This window comes from Stylophora pistillata, chromosome 3 (genome assembly GCF_964205215.1).
Source record: "Stylophora pistillata chromosome 3, jaStyPist1.2, whole genome shotgun sequence".
Classification (NCBI taxonomy): Eukaryota; Metazoa; Cnidaria; class Anthozoa; order Scleractinia; family Pocilloporidae; genus Stylophora; species Stylophora pistillata.
The window spans coordinates 47,604,670-47,623,658 of NC_142521.1; the positions used below are offsets into that span (position 1 = coordinate 47,604,670).

An 18,989-nucleotide genomic window follows, 5' to 3' on the forward strand; every position below is an offset into this window, starting at 1 on the left:
TGCAAATTTTTCAAAGAGTACAATTTTACAAGAAGGGGCATAATTTGGAAAAAAGAGCGTAATTTTAGCATAATTTCGCCAAAATAAAAGCAATGCTACTAGCATAATATGCTACTTTTACTAACATAATCTATAAAGGATATATCAACAAAGTTGAAGTAGTACTTGAAATTGGCCACCGTAACGATTACAAAAGCTGACGTTTCGACTTCGTCGGAGCGAATAAAGGAATTGTGTGTTGTGTGTGCTTTTGAAGGCAGAACTGGAGCTACGTTATTGGTGGGAACATTGCAACGAGAAAAACACGAATAAATTAGTGGAATGAAAAGCGTTCGTTGATCCCTGTGGGATTTAGACTGCTGGCTTGAAAGATGAGCTTTTGTTCAAGAGCTTTACGGCTTTCCGTACGTGCTACCTAAGTGTACGGAAAGACCGCAGATTGCCATATGTTGCTTAGAATGATAAGGTAAATTGAAATGTCTAGCGACTGGTTTCGATGTGTCCTTGTCATTCCTTTCCACGTCGCGAAGGTGTTCTCGGAATCGGTCACCTAGTCTTCTGCCTGTTTCGCCGATGTATATCTTTTTGCAATAAGTGCACTTATTGCAATTATTGCACCTTCGCGACGTGGAAAGGAATGACAAGGACACATCGAAACCAGTCGCTAGTCATTTCAATTTACCTAATAATTCTAAGCAACATATGGCAATCTGCGGTCTTTCCTTACACTTAGGTAGCACGGAAAGCCGTAAAACTCTTGAATAAAAGCTCATTTTTCAAACCGGCAGTCTAAATCCCACTGGGATCAACGAACGCTTTTCATTCCACTAATTTATTCGTGTTTTTCTCCTTGCCATGTTCCCACCAATAACGTAGCTCCATTTTCTGCCTTTAAAAGCACACACAACCCACAATTCCTCTATTCGCTCCGACAAAGGGCTAACACTCGAAACGTCAGCTTTTGTTATCGTTACAGTGGCCAATTTACCATTTCAACTTTGTTGATATATCCAAATTATTTCGTTACCGCTACCAACGCAGCCCCAGATAGTTTCTTTAGAAACTATCCTTTCCAGAGTGGTAGCAAGACCTTTAAATAATTCCGCCTACAACCCAAGTGCCAGAAGGGTGCGAATGAACAAAAACCCGTCTGAAACGAAATATGATGCAAAAGCCACTGGCTAAAAGAAACCATGAGTCTCATTTTGCCTCTGTGAAAAAACAAACTAAAAAAAACAAAACAAAACAAATAAAAACAAAACAAAACAAAGCAAATAAGAATCTAGGGAAACAAACAAAATGAAAAAAAAAAAAAACAAACAAACAAACAAACAAACAACCACCAACACACAAAGGTAAAACACATGGCTGAACATTTTACCACGCCCCAAATCGGCCATTTTTACATTTACATAGCCAGTTTTCCCATAATCAACGAACTTTTGGCCCCTAATTTGTTTTAGATAGTCTTTCTTTGATGGAGTTTGGAGACGCAACAGTTATGCATACTTCGAGTATATTAGGCGATGATTGGCTGATGAGTAGAAACGCGCCACATTTTGGAAATGAATCAACAAAGATTCATGTTTTATCTGCCCTCTTGTATAAGGCAATTGTGGTAAAACAATGCCCTAACTTTGGTTCCTGCCGGTAAAATTTTGCCTCTAACATATTTCTATTTCTTTTGTGTACAACAGTTATTTATGAGTTTATAGCAGCACCTGAGACAAAACAGGTCAAATCCAGGTCGGGCAAAACAGTTGAGGTCGACGCTGATGTTTTTCTCCATACTACAGTAGTTCGCCGGCAACCCGTTTGAAGATCAGTTGGACATGTCTTGAACTACTGTAATGGATTCAAAGTTCGCAAAGGTAAGATGTATTTCTTTAGACCCAGTTGAATGACCTGGATGTCCAAATACTGTAGCGCTGTCAATTTAAAGTTGAAGTCCTCTGCATTTGAGCGTTGAAGTTTTTATTTTTAGGGTGTAAATCAAGTTCGACTATTGAACAAGCTAACTGCAGGATTCTCCAAGAATGAAGGTGAAAGTTCAGAAGAAACAGCTGATAAACAGGAGAAAACCAAAATGACTGACTCCCTGAAAAGTGTGAGTTAAAAGCCCTTAATTAACATATTGACAGACTCATCAGTTAAAGACCTTTTATTGTGTCATGTCTATCATCAACCAAAATTTTCCGGGACTTCTCATTCGAGTTTCGATGAAAGACGCTCAATTTTCCTACAAAATATCAAAGTAGTAGATAATTTTGAGTTATCGTCTAAATAAAAGGTAGTCAACTTGCATGTAAAGAGTTCGTAGCTTTTTTTCATCTATTCCGGGCGAAGAATTTGCACCTTTGTCTATGGAATGGTAATGAGATGAATGATACTAAATGAAAGAGTAGCTGATTAATATAATATTTATCAACGAGTTCCATTTCATTTAGCAATGGCACAACAACAGAGTGGTTCATTACCTGTAGACAACAATTACATGTTGGTTTTCATGGAAAGGGGCGACGGTTGGAGAATGCTTGTCAAAATATCCTTAGTGTGATTCCAGGGTTAGGAAGCAAACCTGAGTTACAGAAGTGATATATTAATGCTATTACCTCTCTGCATTGTGCCATACATGCCTCCCCCAGCATGATATAGGGAGTGATAAGTCCCTTCTCCCTTCAAAACAGCATCTTTTGTATACAGTTGAACCTCTTTTCAACAGCCACCTTGAGGAAAGAAGAAAGTGGCTGTTGTTGATAGGTGACCGTTGTAGAGAGGTTTAAATGAATGCAGGATCAGCCTGCCAGGACCAAGAAAGTGGCTTTTGTTGAGAGGTGGCTGTTAGTGGAGGTTTGACTGTAGTTGCATGGTCGCATTCCATAAGTTGCTTGGACATGATAGGTGCCAAACTCATATTTTCTTGGGGTTCTGCTAGTCATGTTCATCCTAGTGGTTATTGTTTTAGACTGTTGACAAAGTGAGGCTCCACCTGAAGGTTGCCTCTGTGGTGAAAGATGCCTCTGCAAAGGGCAAGGAAGAGGAGAAAAGGTAGGTTTTGTACTCTACCTGATCAACTGGAATTTTGTCAGTATTATTGGTCCAAAGTATGAATACAGTCCCTTTAATTCATACAGTATTAACCTGTTACACCCATGCATGGACAGATAAGTTCTCAACATCATTCACTATACATTTCCTATGGTCATTACAAGGAGAATTTGTCTGATGATCAAGTTTCTTGATTTTGCAATCAATCCCCATGGGGTTAAAGTTTGAACGAGGGGTGATACTGTTACAAGAAATTAGATTTTTATCTATTTTAGGGGTTAAATTATTTTGTAAGGTTAACTTAAGAGTATTTTTTCTGGTTTTAAGGGAAATAACCAATTATTGTAATTAAAAGTGTTTTATCTATGAAACTCAGTCCTGCATTTTTTCTTTGAAGGAATGCAAAAGTTCCACAGTTGACGGCAGTTATGCGGCTTTAATTGCCTGTTTTATTTTTAAAGTGCTAACACCACAGAATATCATGGATCCTTACAAAAAGGAGCCTTTCATCAATTGATGGACTGATCCCTTTGCCTATATAGACAGTGCTGGACACTAACAGTAGCCAACTAGCCACAGAAAAGTAGAAATTCAGTTTTGGCTGGTGGTTTTTTATTTCTGCTGGCCAGTTTGGCTGGTAAGCTGAAAAGTTAGTGCTGAGCCCTGATAATTTATTGAGATCACTGAATTAGACATGTTGGTGACTGTTATCATTTAATATCTGATTTAATGTCAGCTTGTTTAATTTATTTGATTTCAACATAGGGATAAAGAATTCTATGCAGTTTTTCATGCAATACAGAATGAGGTAAATAAATGTTAAAATAAATCCAGTTGACAATTAACAAACATATGGCTGCAAATGTGCCTTTCGTAAAGTGCCCACAATAGTTTGATATTGATCAGAAAAAATTGAAACACTAGTGCTCTTTAGTTTTACAGCCTTTTTTTTACTCTGATTGAGAGGGGTTTTGTTAAATGAAGTATACAGTCAAGTTTGGGTCCCGAATTTAAACCTTTTTCTTACTGTTTAATACTTGTAAAAATATAACTGCATTAAGACTCTGCCCACACACCCTATAGGTACATGGGTCCATTAGGAGCATTTAGGCACACTACTGGCCTGGCCATACTTTGTCCTCAGTGAGTTTAAGGTGTTATAGGTGCTGCAGTCAATGGGAGTTATAGGCTGAGATGGTCATTCAGTGCCTACCACAACTCTTGTTGACACCAGTGTGAGCTTACTTGTCTCTGCCAGCCTTTCTCCTCATGTCTGCACACCTTGAATAGTGAAAGTCTTGCCAAGGAGTGCAGTAATTTCTTGTGGTGCTCCAACCACAGCAGTACAGTTTTTGTCTTGGTGTTACAATTTGCTTTAAATTTTGTGCAAGCAAGTCTACATTTTCTCCTCTAGATTGCATGTTTTTTTTCAACCCACTAGAAAGAAGAACTTCTGATGTCAAAAGAGGATGAGGAAGAAAACATGTGGGATATTGTGGACTTGGATGATGAGGCAATTGAGGAATATGCTTCTAACGAGCTACTGGGCCAGTTTTTGTCCAACACAGTCTTCAGAACTGGAATTCTATGTGTCATTTTATTCAACAGTTTACTGATTGTTGTTGAGACAGACCAGGAATTTGTGAGTATTAAAAAACCCCTTTGGTTCACAATTTTGAGCTACTTTATTCTAAAAACTTTTCTGTGTACTGTTAGTATTTTCATTAGGAGATGTAGTGAAAGAGGAGTAATGTGAGGTAGTGAACCTAATGGTCTGTCCAGCCTGAGTTATCATGATAAAGCTTTAGCATGAATGAACTAAGAGTGTTACTACTCCTTCCTGGATGAGATACCAGTTCAGTGTGCACCCCCTCCCCCCCTAGCATTGTCATCAGGCTTACAACGCCTGACAGTTCTCTCTGGTACCTATTTAAACCCCTGAGTGATAGGCAGTGTGAAAGTTAAGTGTTTTTAAATACCAAAGAACACAGCTCAATGCAGACCTACAGGCCAGCCCCTGAACCCAAACCCTTCACCAGTCCATTCCACTAACTGTTAGCCTGCTGTGTCCCCACAAGGAATGATGCAAAGAAACAGGAAAACAAACTGCTAATAGCATACTGTTAAACATTCGTTCCAATTTCTTGATACTTTACAGGAGGAGAAGTACAGTCATTTGTTCTCAGTGTTAGACCAATGCCTAATGACAATTTTTGTATGTGAGATTCTTGTCAAATGGTATCATGGATTTTTTATGTTCTGGAAGATGGGATGGAATGTTCTTGATTTCTGCATTGTGGTTGCTCTCCTTCTCGGACCTTGTGAGTTTATTCTAGATTTGATATTTTAGTGGGTAGTATATCACTTGCAATTTACCTTCTTTAAATTTCCATCTTCTCCCATCTTCAAAGTAAATTTTCTTAGTTGAGGGAATACAAATGGAGGGAAAAGATGATGAGACCTTCAGGGTCTCAGGACATAAAACGTTAAAGATGGCTGCATAGGTGTAATTTTTTGTTTCAGACAAGACTGTAGGCTCATTTGTAAAAATGTAAGTAATTTGGGGCAATACTGGGTTTTGTAGAGGGAGGAAAACTGGACATTACCTAATTTTTACAAATGAGTCTCTGGTCTTATTAAAAATAAGATGAATTGAGATAAAATAAATTTAAAATTAAAAATTAGCCACATGACTGCTACCTAACCCATGATGAATTCTTTTTCCATTCGTGACACCCTGACATAAAGACATGTAGGCAGAAAAGGAACTTAGCTACCGTAGTTCATTCAAGAAGTGCAGTACATAACTGCTTTCATGGTTTAATTTTTTGATTTCTACTGAGGCATTTGTTGTGGTATTGTTTAAGTACTAAGTACAGGTTCAGGAAGTAGAGGCGTGTTGAGAATTCTCCGCGTGTTGAGAGCTTTCCGCAGTCTTAGAAGGTAGAAATTTATATCTCTTGAAAAACCAGTCTAACAATAGTAGATATCTCTCAAATGGCATTGTATCATTTTGTTCTTGTACAATTGAGCAGAGGGAAAAAGAAAAACAACACTTGTACATGTTTACCAAGAAGTGATTAGTTTCTGCCTCTTCATTTTTTTTAGAACTAGGGGCACTATAGTAAGTGAAGGTAGTCACTAGGGGCACTATAGTTAGTGAAGGTAGTCACTAGGGGCACTATAGTTAGTCAAGGTAGTCAGTGGTTAATGAGCTTGATTGTCCTTCCTGGGATGGAAAGGAGAGGGTAGGGACTTAAGTGATGGCTGGGCGACCCATGTACATGTACACCTGTTGCATGATTAGCAATGTTGCCTTCATACTTGGCAAACTGCTAGATAAACTAAGATTGAACCAGTACAAGGGCTGCGCTGCTAACAGGCTACCTTTCTTCTTATCAGCATTAGAAAGTTTTGTGTTGAAGACTTGAATCAACTAAGTTCGTCTTGTTTTAAATTGATCCTAGCATCAGTTCCTTGCCTGGGTTACAGATTGTTGTACAGACAATATTACAGTCAGTTCCCGGTGAGATCTTTTTTTTATCTTTTTCTGTTTGTCTTGCGCAAGTGCAAGTTAGTGTTACCGTGAGAAGCTGGTCTATACGGGGTCAGAGTATTTGCCATAGGCGACTAAGGCAGTATGCACCACAACTAGTAACATTTGAATTTTATGAGTGAGTGAATGGGATAAACAAACAGTTAAGAGTGGAAGGAAACCTGGCTTTTCATTACCTCGAATAAGCGTCGGGGTGGAAACTTAAGAATTTGATTCAAAGGAGGGGCGTCTGTTGGAAGTAGGGCGGTTATTGAGTTAGCGCATAAACTGGACAAAAATTAAAAGAACAGGTGACGCACATAAAGGAATTCTGCAAACACATGGCCATAGATAGACAGACAGACGGACGGACGGACGGACAGACAACCTTTATTTTAGCACGATAGTAATAAAAGCTAGGCAGCTCATGGGGTCGTGCATACATACTAAACCTAAGAACAAAATATATATATAATAAGTAACAATATCAAACTACCTAAAATATAAATTGTTAAAAGCTATGACGTAACCTAAATATAATGGAAATCTTTACGTCTAAAATCTGTGGTTGTTGTAGACTGAGGTCTCTTTGAAAGTCACTCTTTAAGAATATCCATTGAACGGGTTTTCTTCTTCAGGTTTTGATAACTTGTATTAGGAATAGTTTTATCCTTAGAAATTAAAATATTCCATAATACAGGGCCTCTATGAGCAATAGAGTTTTTACCATAAATAGAGCTGAAACGTGGCACCGCTAAGGAGTCTGACGCTCGTAAAGAGTAACCTGTAGGGCGTTTCGTCATAATATTATCGGATAGCACTAGTGGGAGCTTATCATGAAATGCTTTGTACATTAGCTTTAACAGAACTAACTTATAACTATAGCTGAGCGGATGCCAATCAGCTTGTCTTAACACGTCCAACGATCTCATGTCCTTAGGTAAATTAAAAATTATATCCTCGCCGCTCTACAGTACAATCCTTCCAATGAGTCGAAGAGATCTGTATTAAAACACGATCTCCCACAGAACGAGGCCGTAAGTTACTGATGGCAATATGACTCTGAAATAAAAGTTAATAAGAACGTCCTTCGGTAGGAACCTCAATCTCCTAATTAGATATAGCTTCTTTGCGAAACTCTTCTTGAGATCCAACATGTGCGGTACCCAGGAGAGTTTATCATCGAATGTTATACCCAGTAGACGAGACTTGTTAACCCACTTTATGGTATCGGTACTTATGTGGATTGGCGCCACTGGCCTCGTAATTTTGGTTTTGCAAATTAACATGGCTTCACTTTTTTCCGGATGTGGGAAACATTTGTACAGCTAATCTAAAGCTTTATCCAATTGAGCTACCGCTTCATCAGCCGTTTGTTTGATACAGTAGATCGTTATATCATCAGCGAATAAGTAGACGGAGCCTGACTTCACACTTGGCGGTAGATCGTTAACAAACAAAGAGAACAGTGTAGGGCCGAGCACTGATCCCTGTGGTATACCGACGGATACGGGCATAGTGTAAGAAATATTTCCATTAACAACTGTGTACTGCTTTCTCCCAATTAAGTAATCAGTAATCCAACCCATTGTTTGATCACAAATGCCAAAATTTGAGCGTAATTTCTCAACAAGCAGGAGCTCGGTAGAGTACCCGTGTCGATAATCCCATTGTCTGTCGAAGGATACTGAACTTATGTTCCTTAAAGACGTGATGTACCAGGGAATCATTCACCTCGGATTCTAGGATTTTGCTCTGAGTAGCGATATCGGTCTGTAATTTCCTATCTCTGTCGCATCGTCTTATTAAAGATCTGCGTAAGCTTTGCAGTTTTCCAGCTCAAATAGAGAGACTCCCTTGCAATACTAGTATTGAATAGCCTGTACATGGATGGTACAATATCGTCTCCCGCAAGCTTTATAGTAATTTAGGTGATAAGTTTTCAGGGCCTGATCACTTCTTTGATTTCAGTTCGTTGACTTTCCTGCGTATTCTCTGGGGAGAGATCTTAATTTGGGATAGTAGCGGCGGTGAAGTATCACCCATGTCTGATCTGTATGAACCTGTTTATGCATTTCCAGGTGGTGTTGGTAATTTGGCAGTAATATTTTTACCAATATTAGCAAAGAACGCATTCGTCAGGCCAGCCTTTTCCTTGTCTGTTAGCACTAAGGAATCGTCACACTTTCTCAGTGGCCCAGTGGGTCCGCGTACCTTTGAGCTAGTTGCGCCCTTCACCAGCCTCCAGTAGGCACTCGAACTCTTGACCTCGTTGAACATCTTCGAAAAATATAAACTGGAACAGAAACAAAAAGTTTTCTTCTGTACTGATTTCGCTCTAGTTGAAGCTTAAAAAGTTGTATATAAATTGGAAATAGAAACAGGTTTTCTTCGTGTCCGTCTTTTTAAGAAAGTGAGGGAGGAGGAGTTAGTGATAATTCGAGGGGAAGGGCGCTTTTTTGACATCATGGCCTTGGGAGTGGGCGCTTATTTAGGGAAGGTCGTTTATTACAGTGTGGGCGGAACGTGTACTGTAGCCCAATAGCATTTATTTCCTTCACAGACATGGCGAATATAGTTTTGTTGCTCGTGATAATCATGCTGGTGTTTTCGGTGATTGGCGTCACGTTGTTCAGAGACATTGTTCCGATGTATTTTGGAAATCTTTCGAGTTGTATCCTTTCAGAAATATTTTTTCTTTCATCAACGTCGAAATGATAACCTTTTATTGACTGATCTTTAATAGAAATGATTTGTCACTTTGTGGAAAAAAAATACAGACATCTGTACATCTGTAGAGAGATTTAGCACCGCGTTTACGTGAAACAGCAAACGTCAGCTTGCCCTTTCACGTTTTACGTAAAATTGCGTGAACCTTTCTGCAGCTACAGCTTCGCGTGAGTTCGCGTCAAGGTAGATTTGAAGGCACCTTGTATGACTTAAAAGGAATGGTTTTGGTGCCCTTTTTCCGGCAATTAACTTCTATTCTGTGAGAGAAAAAGTGAAGAAAATCTTACGTACACGGCAAACGTGAAACAGGTTACTTTCACGTAGAAACGGCAGAGTATAACCGGTAAACGTGAGAAAATGACGGGAAAATGTGGTAACCTTGGCCACTCTTGCCGTTCACGTTTCACATAAATGCGGTTCTAAATCTCTCTAATAAGTATGCTTTACTCCGGTCACATCATTGTTCGTGAATATAAGCAATATTGGGTCACCGCTTGTGCGCTTGGAGCCCAGCTATGATTTCAAATCGCAGAACATCTTTTCTCCGAACATACGAGTTGCAATGACTTAACTTCTCTCAGCCATGTTTTATCTCTTTGTTTGTCTGACTCAAGACGGCTGGATGGAGATTTTTAAAGCATTCCAGGTAACTAGGTGAAAACTGTATTGGCATGTACAACTTTCAAATCATTTGACGTATGGCAGTACTACGGTATAAGGGTTATTATCCTGGACTCTTTTTTGTTTGCTTGTTTTGCATGTTTATTTCCTGGAGGGGGGAAGGAACTTCTTAGAGAGGATGGGCTTCTTACAGTTTTTATTAGATTGTGTTTTAACTGTTGTTGTGTCATGCAGGATGTTGGAGAGACATACTACATTGGTGGAGGACTCTTTCTTCTTGTATTCATAGCAATTGGTGCGTTTGTTTTTGCCAACCTTGTTGTGGCTGTCGTGGTAACAAATCTGGTTAGTTATAAACGCTGACTGTAAGATACTTTAATGAAAGCTTCAGCGTATCTAGCTGTACTCCGGTACAAACCTAGTTTCTCAACCTAGAAACCCCAACATCCGTTTTGGACAGAAAGTAACTTCGTGAAAGTGTAGTGCGATCGTCCGGGTGAGTGTAGCCCTGAGAGAGACTGTTGTCAGTGGTGGTGACTGACGTTTCAATAACCTGTGCGGATGTCATCATAAGAGTCAAGTGAATAGTTGTTGTCAGTGGGATGATCGTAGTCCAGTTCGTGTAAAATGATTGGTCAGTTTTGCTGTGACGTTATTGACTGTAATACTCAAGTGGCATAAGTCGGTAGTGACCGGTCTGTTTCAATCCGTTAGTAAAGTTAGGTAGTTTTCGGACTTTAGCGGATTTCGTTCACAGAACGGCTACTAGAGTTTGAAAGTGTTTTATTTTCACTGTTAACTTGACTTACTCACTCAAACTATTCATGTTCAAACAGGAATTTGCCATGGTGGATGTGAAGACCGAAGGAAAAGATCGCGGAACCGATGACCTTAAAGCCAAACTTGACGAAGATGGTAAGTTGTTCCCAGGCACGCAAAAAAGCTTTTTAATTGTAAAGTTCCCGATCTGACTAATCGCAGCTTTTAGTTTGTTTTAGAAAACTTAAAAATAAAATAAACAACTTAAAATAGAGTAACTATGACTGGGGATGAAACGGGATGAAAGGGCTAGCCGCTAGGGAAGATATTGGTTATTTGAGACCGAGTCGGATTATCGAAGCCCTGAACAATAATAATTTAATAATATTTATATTGCGCAAATTAACATTTGGATATGATCAAATGCGCATCACAACACTTTTCGGGGGACTTTGGCCGGACTGCATCATCAGTTTACAATCAATCGAAGGAAACTTATTTGAAGATGCCCCCCAGTAAACAGGCCAAAACCACATCACAGTAATCTCGTGAGTGGTTTCTTTAACGTCCCCACCCCCCGGGGTTCGAACCCTCAACCTCCCGCACATCAGTCTGGCGTTCTAACCAATTGAGCTAACCGGGAGGCGTTGAAATGACTCCACAGAGTAAAAATCATGCCTCTGGTAACACAATAATTTCCTGCCGTTAGTCATCTATAAACGATCTTGCAACTTTGAGGATCACACAATTAAACTAAAAAATCCACAAACCACCACTGATCACATCATTTTGTACCTGCATCGGCCAAATACTGGACACAGCGAACTATAAAGACTTAATGATCGGTCAGTTGAATTTGTGTAGCCCGAGCCCACTGCGTGGCTAGTGGCTTAAGGGCGCTTGAGACCGAGAAAACGGGAAGTGAAGCATCAAAAAGAAAACGATGACATCATGTATTCCGTCTTAAACCCCTCACGACCTCGTCTCCCTCGCAGCCGTTTTTTTGTGTGTCACGCAACGCTTCTCCAAAAAAATGCGGAGCGTTGCGTGACATCCAAAAACGGCTGCGAGGGAGACTACTCACGACCTCGCCTTTCCTTTGCTCGGCTTCCCCTCACAGAACTTCAAGGCACTCACGAAACTGGTAACTCTAAGGCTAGTATTTTTAATTTTCAGACACCACTCTGAAGACTGTGGGAGTTGAAGAAGTTCCAAGTTTTGTGTACTTGAAACAAATGCCGTTTCAGTTACCGGTGAGATCTGACTTATTGAAAGGAAATAATTTAAATATATCAACAAAGTTGAAATGGTAAATTGGCCACCGTTACGATTATAAAAGCTGACGTTTCGAGCGTTAGCCCTTCGTCGGAGCGAATAGAGGAATTGTGGGTTGTGTGTGCTTTTAAAGGCAGAAAATATAGCTGGTGGGAACATGGCAAGGAGAAAAACACGAATAAATTAGTGGAATGAAAAGCGTTCGTTGATCCCTGTGGGATTTAGACTGCCGGTTTGAAAGATGATCTTGTAATCTTGTAATTAATTTTAATGTCTTTGCGTGGGGCATGGTTGCCCATATTGCCCGATCCAGAGGCTCAATGTGAGGCGTGAGTAGTCCAGTGGTCAGTGCGCTGGACTCTAGGTCAGATGGCCCGGGTTCAAGTCCTGGCTGGGGCTTGACGTTGTGTCCTTAAGCAAGATGCTTCACTCACATTGCTTCGTCTTCTCGGATAGGACGTAAAGCCGGAGGTCCCGTCTCCTGCACCTATCAATTAGTTAATTTCGGCAAGGGACGTTAAAGAACCCATATCACGAGATTACTGTGATGTGGTCTGGCCTGTTTACTGGGAAGGGGGGGAGGGGGCATCTGTAAAAATTTCTCCTTTATTAATTGTAAACTGCCGCCGGCAGTCTGGAAAAGTCCCCCGCACAGTGTTGTAAAGCGCATTAGAGCATTTACATGGAAATGCGCTATAGAAATTGATCTATATTATTATATTATATTAAGACAACACCCACCCATCCCACCCCAGGGGAGGACATCCATCATGCAGTAATCTCGTGCGTGGGAAATTAACGTCTCCTACCCCTAACCCTGCAGGAGACAGGACCTCCATTTATTCGTCCCTATCCGAGAAGACTAGAATATCCAAACCATTTCTTGATGTTATAGAAAGGCAGCATATTCTTCTCAATTATTTTGAGACCTTGAGTGTTGGTCCGGCCGGGGCTCGAACCCTCGACCTCCCGCACAACAGTCCAGCGCTCTATCCATTGAGCTAACCGGGAGGCAAGAACTTTTATTCAAGAGTTTTACGGTTTTCCCTGCTACCTAAGTGTAAGGAAAGACCGCAGATTGCCATATGTTGCTTAGAATGGTTAGGTAAATTAAAATGTCTAGCGACTGGTTTCGATGTGTCCCTTATTGAAAGGAAAGTTCTTTTGGTATAAAAGGTCTTCAACTTCATGGACGAAAATTTAGTTTACTGCAAAGTTTGCGAAAGAGTAAAATTTTTCTCGGACTTCGCTCACCTTTTTTTAATTCGGTAAGTTTGATTGATCCAACAAAATAATAGTCTGACGAATATCTCCCATTTAAAACGAATGCAAATATTTCCTCATTAGTGCAAGATTTGCGAAATGGTGAACGAAGTTTATTGAAACCTAACTTGTAAATTATTTTGCTATTAAGAGAAGTATTACAACCAGGACAGCGGCTGGTGTTGGGGAAAGTTTCAATTTAACAATTAAGTTGTATTTTGATTTGTTTCGGGCACAATTTGTGAGGAGAAAGGATTTCAGTTCTTTCTCCTGGAGTAAAATGTATTGATGGATGGTTACATAAATATGTTTGGTCCCTCCCTTTATTAAGTTTTTTTTTTTGTCTTGATTTACAGGACTTGACACAAATTTCTGCTGAGAAACTAGAAAATTATTTCCTTATTTTGAGCGCGATTGAAGAAAATCTGGGAGAATCGAATAAAATAAAGGCAGAAATCAATGAGGTAGGAAGAGAGTAATAGGAGAAATAGGAATAGAAGTGGACCGATCCGTGAACGTGAAGTAAAATGGAGTAAGTACTTCATTTACCGGCCCTTGCCTAATTAAGCTAATTAGGCAGCTGTTTGTCACCTGTTGGCCCTTCCTCTTCTAAGGTCTCTTTGAATATCAATATTACGCTAGCTCTTGTTGTTTTGTCTATTGTGTAATCATAGCGCGCATAGCTAGCGCTTTTACTTTTGAAGGGCGCCACGTTGGTGCACGTGCTATTGAAAAATTGGTGACTACCAGAAATATCGTGTATTCTAGATTATTTTATATGAGATAGTTTAAATTGAGCGCGAAGTTCGCGCTAAAGAGGAGGCTTTTGGACGTACGTATTTAACGAAGTTCGCTGAAGCTTCTCAGAGAATTTCTAAGTTCAATTCGTGTTATTGTATACTTGGAAGTCTGAGAATTAAAAGCCTGAGGAAGTTTTTACACTTGTTTTTAAATCAACCAATATCCCCTATTTAATACTTTTCTGTCTTCTCGTCACCATTTTGCTCGAAACTTCTTGAAACAAAAGAATTTATTATATCCCTGATGAACAATGTAAGGAGAAGTGTCTTTTTAGACACTTTCAGAAGTGAAATGATTCATCGCTAGCGCCTATGTTGCTATTTGTGATAAAGGATTTGGACAGCTGTTTTTTAGTTTTTGTTTAACCGCTCGCATGTCTACTCTTTCTTCAGATACTTTGTGAAGTGTCCGAGCTACAAGAGAAGGCGAAGAAGGAAGGGATCCTGAAGAATGACAATGAACCTGATGTCACCAAAAACAGGAGCGACGATAATTTTGTGGTATGGAATTTGGATTCTTCTGGGGAACACTTAAAATCCGAAGGAAATCGTTAGATTACTTTTTAGAGAAAAGGAGGGAATCTTGTCTTTTTTTTATCGAACTCTTCATATCCAACTTAACTCCTCTTCAAGCTAAATGAAATCTGTTCATATTGTTCAAGCTAAGCTGAGACTATTCTTGCATGATTTGAAAGAACGCCATCCACCTGTTAAATATAGACAGTACGTTGACTATTTAGAGTAAGGGAAAAGTAATCAGAACATGATGACAATTTTGCCGTTTGACGTTATATTGCGTGAGATGTTTCCCAGTTTATTTTGTTTCATGATGTTTTTTTTCGCCATAGATGCGCTTGGGAGAGTCATCTATGGATTATTTTATTATTTTCACATTTTTAGGCATCTGAAAGATTCTCTACATTGTCGCGCATTATGTTCAGCAGATAACTTCCATATTTTAGATCACGCCTCTACCGGCTTTCAACTTAAAATAAAAGAGGCTATTCATATTCAAATAGAACAACCATCCCTGAATCAACAATCACACCATGTAAATCTAAATCAGACATGGTTTGATGCTACTCTGGTATAAAGATTAAACCAGAGAAGCATCAGACCATGTCTGATTGTCCACCTGGTTGCTGTGTGAACTTTAATGTAAATCACTCCACACTCTAGTGTGGGTTACTTGGCTGTAGAGTAGACTATACCATTTTATCCAATGATTAACAATGTTCGCACGTCCTCAGCCCCCACAAATAACCGGTGGTGACTTGATGTCGAACCTAATGGAGATGGAGCAAGGTAAACTATTTGACTCGCGCAAGGATACATTGGGGTCCATTCTGCGAGAGGGAGCAAAACTGATGAGCACGGTCGCACAGAGGAGAAATACATCTGATGAACGGAGGAAGTCCTCCGTACCGGCTAAATTTTTTCAATAAGGGTTGAACACTTAAAGCTTTTAAAACCTTGTCGAAGAGTAAATATTAAAATCGGACTTGAGCATACGCAGAGCTATAATCCCATTGCCTAGCTACCACTGTGACGTACTTGACTTCATTTTTATGTTGATCATCTGTTATATCATTTGAAAATGAGTTTCCAACAGTTTTTCATGGGAATTTTTAAGGGTTGTTTTGTCTTAGAATGATCTCAAATTTTAATAAACTTTCACGTGACCTTAGAACTGTTACATATCTGTTTTCCTGATGGCTGATCAACTTAAATTAACCAAATCTACATCGTCTGTACGGAATGGATCACACTGATACTGCCGGACGCGTTAGGCATTTATTAAATCTAAGGTAGATTTATTACTAATTATCGAACTGTATGGACCCGTCAGACTCATACTGGTCTAGACACCCATGGAATCCTTTCACGGGACATGAACTAAACACTTTAGTTTCGTATGCGTCCCAACCGGACTGTTTTCCAGTCGATAGCCAGTGCTCGGCGTGTCTATAAACCTCCTGACCGTAGCGATGTCTTACATAAAGCCCCGGATTGCAAGGAGCGCTTAACCAGTTTCCGCTAAAAAGGACCTTCGTCGGGAGGTGCTCATCGGCGAGGAGCTTTCTTGGGTTCATCCTATGCTGACCATACATCTGAATGGACCATCCATCAGCTAGTAGCTCAATCTTTCCACCAGCTTGAAGTCCTTCTACACAGCACCATGGTTTCTCTGAAAAGGAATGTAAAGCTGAAAGTATGGCCTTAGTCATGGAACCTTCTTTTCGAATTCGGCGGCTGAACACCAAACCATTCGATTTTGTTCTGTGCAGGAAATCTATTCAAGCCCCTAACAAGCAGTCATTTCTCGGAGTCTGCAGTGTGCCGTGTAGCTTAGTGCTTTTCTTACTCCAAAAAATTTATCTTAAAATTTGGACAACAAAAGAGAGACTGTTGTTCATGGCCACCAGTGGGAATATGCCTCCTTTCCTTCTTGAAATACGTAGATTAATTTTTGTCCTTATAATATCAGAGGTTACTTGTTCTTTTTGTCATTGATAGAGTCTCGATTCAAGTCGCTTTGATTGTGACTACCCAACAGAAGATTTACAGGTTTGATATTGAAACCGAATGTAAGATAAATGCTGTTGTACTTACTTATTTCACGGACCACATATCTCTGCCTGGTAAACACGTCTTTTATCTTCACTATTCTTGGAAAATCTGCGGTAAGGAAAGCAATGTCAGCATCTCTTTCCCAAGGCAACACCTTGTTGAATTTAACAGCGCCTAGCAATGTTCCTTCTTGCAGCTCGCAAGTTATATTATTTCTTTCGCACTGCTCCATCACAAATTTTATTGCATCAGCTAAATTCTCTAAACAACATGGTGGAACGACAAATCCTGACCTCGAGGGACATTTTTCTCCTTCACGATGCTTTACAGCCCTTCTACAACCAAACCATCGAACTTTGCCATCGGCTTCGACTATCTTTTTAATGCTGTGTTTCTTTGCAAAATTTACGAGGTCTTTGTCCAGCACCGGAAAAGGCTGCCAGTGGAACATGACATCCGGGCAACTGACGACCGAGGTCCTTGAGTGACCAAGTCCTAGATGTGAGTTGAAAAATCGATCTTTTACTCTCAAGAATAGTTCTTGGAAAATACCACCATCCCCGCGTGATTGAAATCCAAATTCCTTCAACACGGATGTTTTCGCCATAAATGGACCAGAAATGAAATCGCAAACCAAACATTCACTAAATGAACGATAATAACCGGATTTGTAAGTCAAAGTGTAATTTTTGAGCTGCGTTTGAAGGCAGCCGTGTGACCAGTGACCCGTACGGTTTCTCACACTGCCACCCGCAAAGAGCGTATTTTCATGAGTCGAGAGAACTCTTAGAAGTCTTTCAAGATTAATATCGTTTGTAAAGCGTGTTAAACTGGGTGCAATCAAGATATATTGAGTTTTTATGTCATCTATAATGTGTTGAAGTAGTTCTCCTTTGCTGAACGCGTAGTTTCTGAGAGACTGGATGGAAATTTTGGTGCGTAAATCAAAGGTCAGGTTGCCCCTAAGCGTGTCGATTTCATGTTGATTCCAACTTCTTCCTAGAATAAAATGAGCACGGATTCCTTGATGTAAACGGTACACGCTTTCAAGAAATGTAAAAAACCTATTCATACGACCTGTATGGGTAAAATCCCCCATTTGGTCACCAGTTTCTGTCGTTAAAACAACTTCATCAAAAATTAATGTCACAAGTTCATTTATGTCTCGTTTGACAGAGCATTCTTCAGTTTGAAACCCTTTTCTGTAAAACGGATAACCATAAGTTGATCCTTTATAAACTTCGGGACATACAATCTGCGACTTTTTCACCTGATCTTCGCTGGACCGTCTTCGCCCATCCTCCGAGTCCACATCAGAACTCGTAATAAACTCGATTTCTCGTAGTAGCTGTCGTAGGTTGTCGTAATGACCGTCGATTATTTTCGCCATGGCGATATCGCGATCTACGGACATTCTAACATAAGTCAAATCCTTGGTGAGTCTTCGAAGACGCTGAATTATTTTCTGATGCGCCATGCATAGAGGTTTGTTAAGAACTTTTCTCAACAAAGCGATTTGTGTCTCGTTTTTCAAAATTGTTCGTGATGTATGATAAATGTTGATGATCAAGTATACTATAACCAACAGTATAAGGACTGTCTTCAATTTCCGCTGAATTGTCGACATTCCAAACTGCCCCTTCGGAGCTTTATCTTGCCGCTGCCCCCGAGTTCTGTCTATCCTATATAAATCACCATAAGTCGAAGACAGCATTTCACCAGCGACACCTGGCAGTTCTTGCATGTAACTGGCAAAGCATTGGCAATTGATCGCTGATCCCCTTACTGAGCGATATAAAACAGACCACTCGTTCTTTCAAGGTGATCGTTCCAATTGTGAACTTCATATATTCATCGTATGTCATTCCAATTATGTTTGAGGTCAATCTTTGCTTACCCTACTATAGCGATCAGATGTGGTTCATGCAAATCAAACATGAAGATTTCAACAAAGCATTGTTGCTCGGTCTGTTTACATGATGTTTTCTTGGTACGGTGGAAATTGACCGTGGGAGGAGTGGCTGCTAGCACTAGCATAAGTAAAGAAGCGGTCTAAAGAATAAATATCTAATTAGATTTAAACAATGAAAGCTCCTCGTCCACCTGTTAGTCTTTGTTCTTTCCTCGAAGTTGGTGTTTGTGGGGCGAGAAAAACATGTGCACGTGGGTAGAGACCTCGAGGGCAAGCAAGAACAATCAAAATCAACCTGGGACACCATATCCAGTGATCGAACCCGCGCCGCAGCAACGGGGGTGAGAGCTCTCGCTACTGTGTTATACCTTTCGTTCATACTACAATTGGACTTAACATTCCCCGTCGTCTTCAGAGCGTTTTACAATAACTTTATGATCAGGTTCTCTGTTGTTGAGTCGTTACAAAGACAAAA

The 18,989-nt window shown here is 40.0% G+C and overlaps 2 protein-coding genes across 3 annotated transcripts; one reads left to right on the plus strand and one right to left on the minus strand.

Annotated features, from left to right (window-relative positions):
- The first annotated feature begins 1,072 nt into the window (after positions 1-1,072).
- On the plus strand, positions 1,073-15,721 carry LOC111336929 (cation channel sperm-associated protein 4-like). Of its 2 annotated transcripts, XM_022943110.2 has the most exons (17): positions 1,073-1,650; positions 1,797-1,871; positions 1,985-2,107; positions 2,966-3,048; positions 3,814-3,856; positions 4,490-4,690; positions 5,207-5,369; positions 5,916-5,991; positions 6,516-6,574; positions 9,147-9,257; positions 9,895-9,959; positions 10,169-10,279; positions 10,771-10,849; positions 11,870-11,946; positions 13,588-13,695; positions 14,425-14,532; positions 15,282-15,721. In XM_022943110.2, the coding sequence occupies exons 2-17, from the start codon at positions 1,851-1,853 to the stop codon at positions 15,474-15,476; spliced, it is 1,623 nt and encodes a 540-aa protein (XP_022798845.2). In that variant the 5' UTR covers positions 1,073-1,650; positions 1,797-1,850; the 3' UTR covers positions 15,477-15,721. The 2 variants fall into 2 exon arrangements, with proteins under 2 accessions (XP_022798845.2, XP_022798862.2); XM_022943127.2 differs by lacking the exons at positions 5,916-5,991; positions 6,516-6,574.
- Positions 15,281-18,950, minus strand: LOC111336948 (uncharacterized). The gene is made up of 2 exons (XM_022943139.2): positions 16,645-18,950; positions 15,281-16,219 (listed from the first exon to the last, which is right to left on the minus strand). The coding sequence occupies exons 1-2, from the start codon at positions 18,344-18,346 to the stop codon at positions 15,852-15,854; spliced, it is 2,070 nt and encodes a 689-aa protein (XP_022798874.2). The 5' UTR covers positions 18,347-18,950; the 3' UTR covers positions 15,281-15,851.
- Between the last annotated feature and the right edge of the window lie 39 nt (positions 18,951-18,989).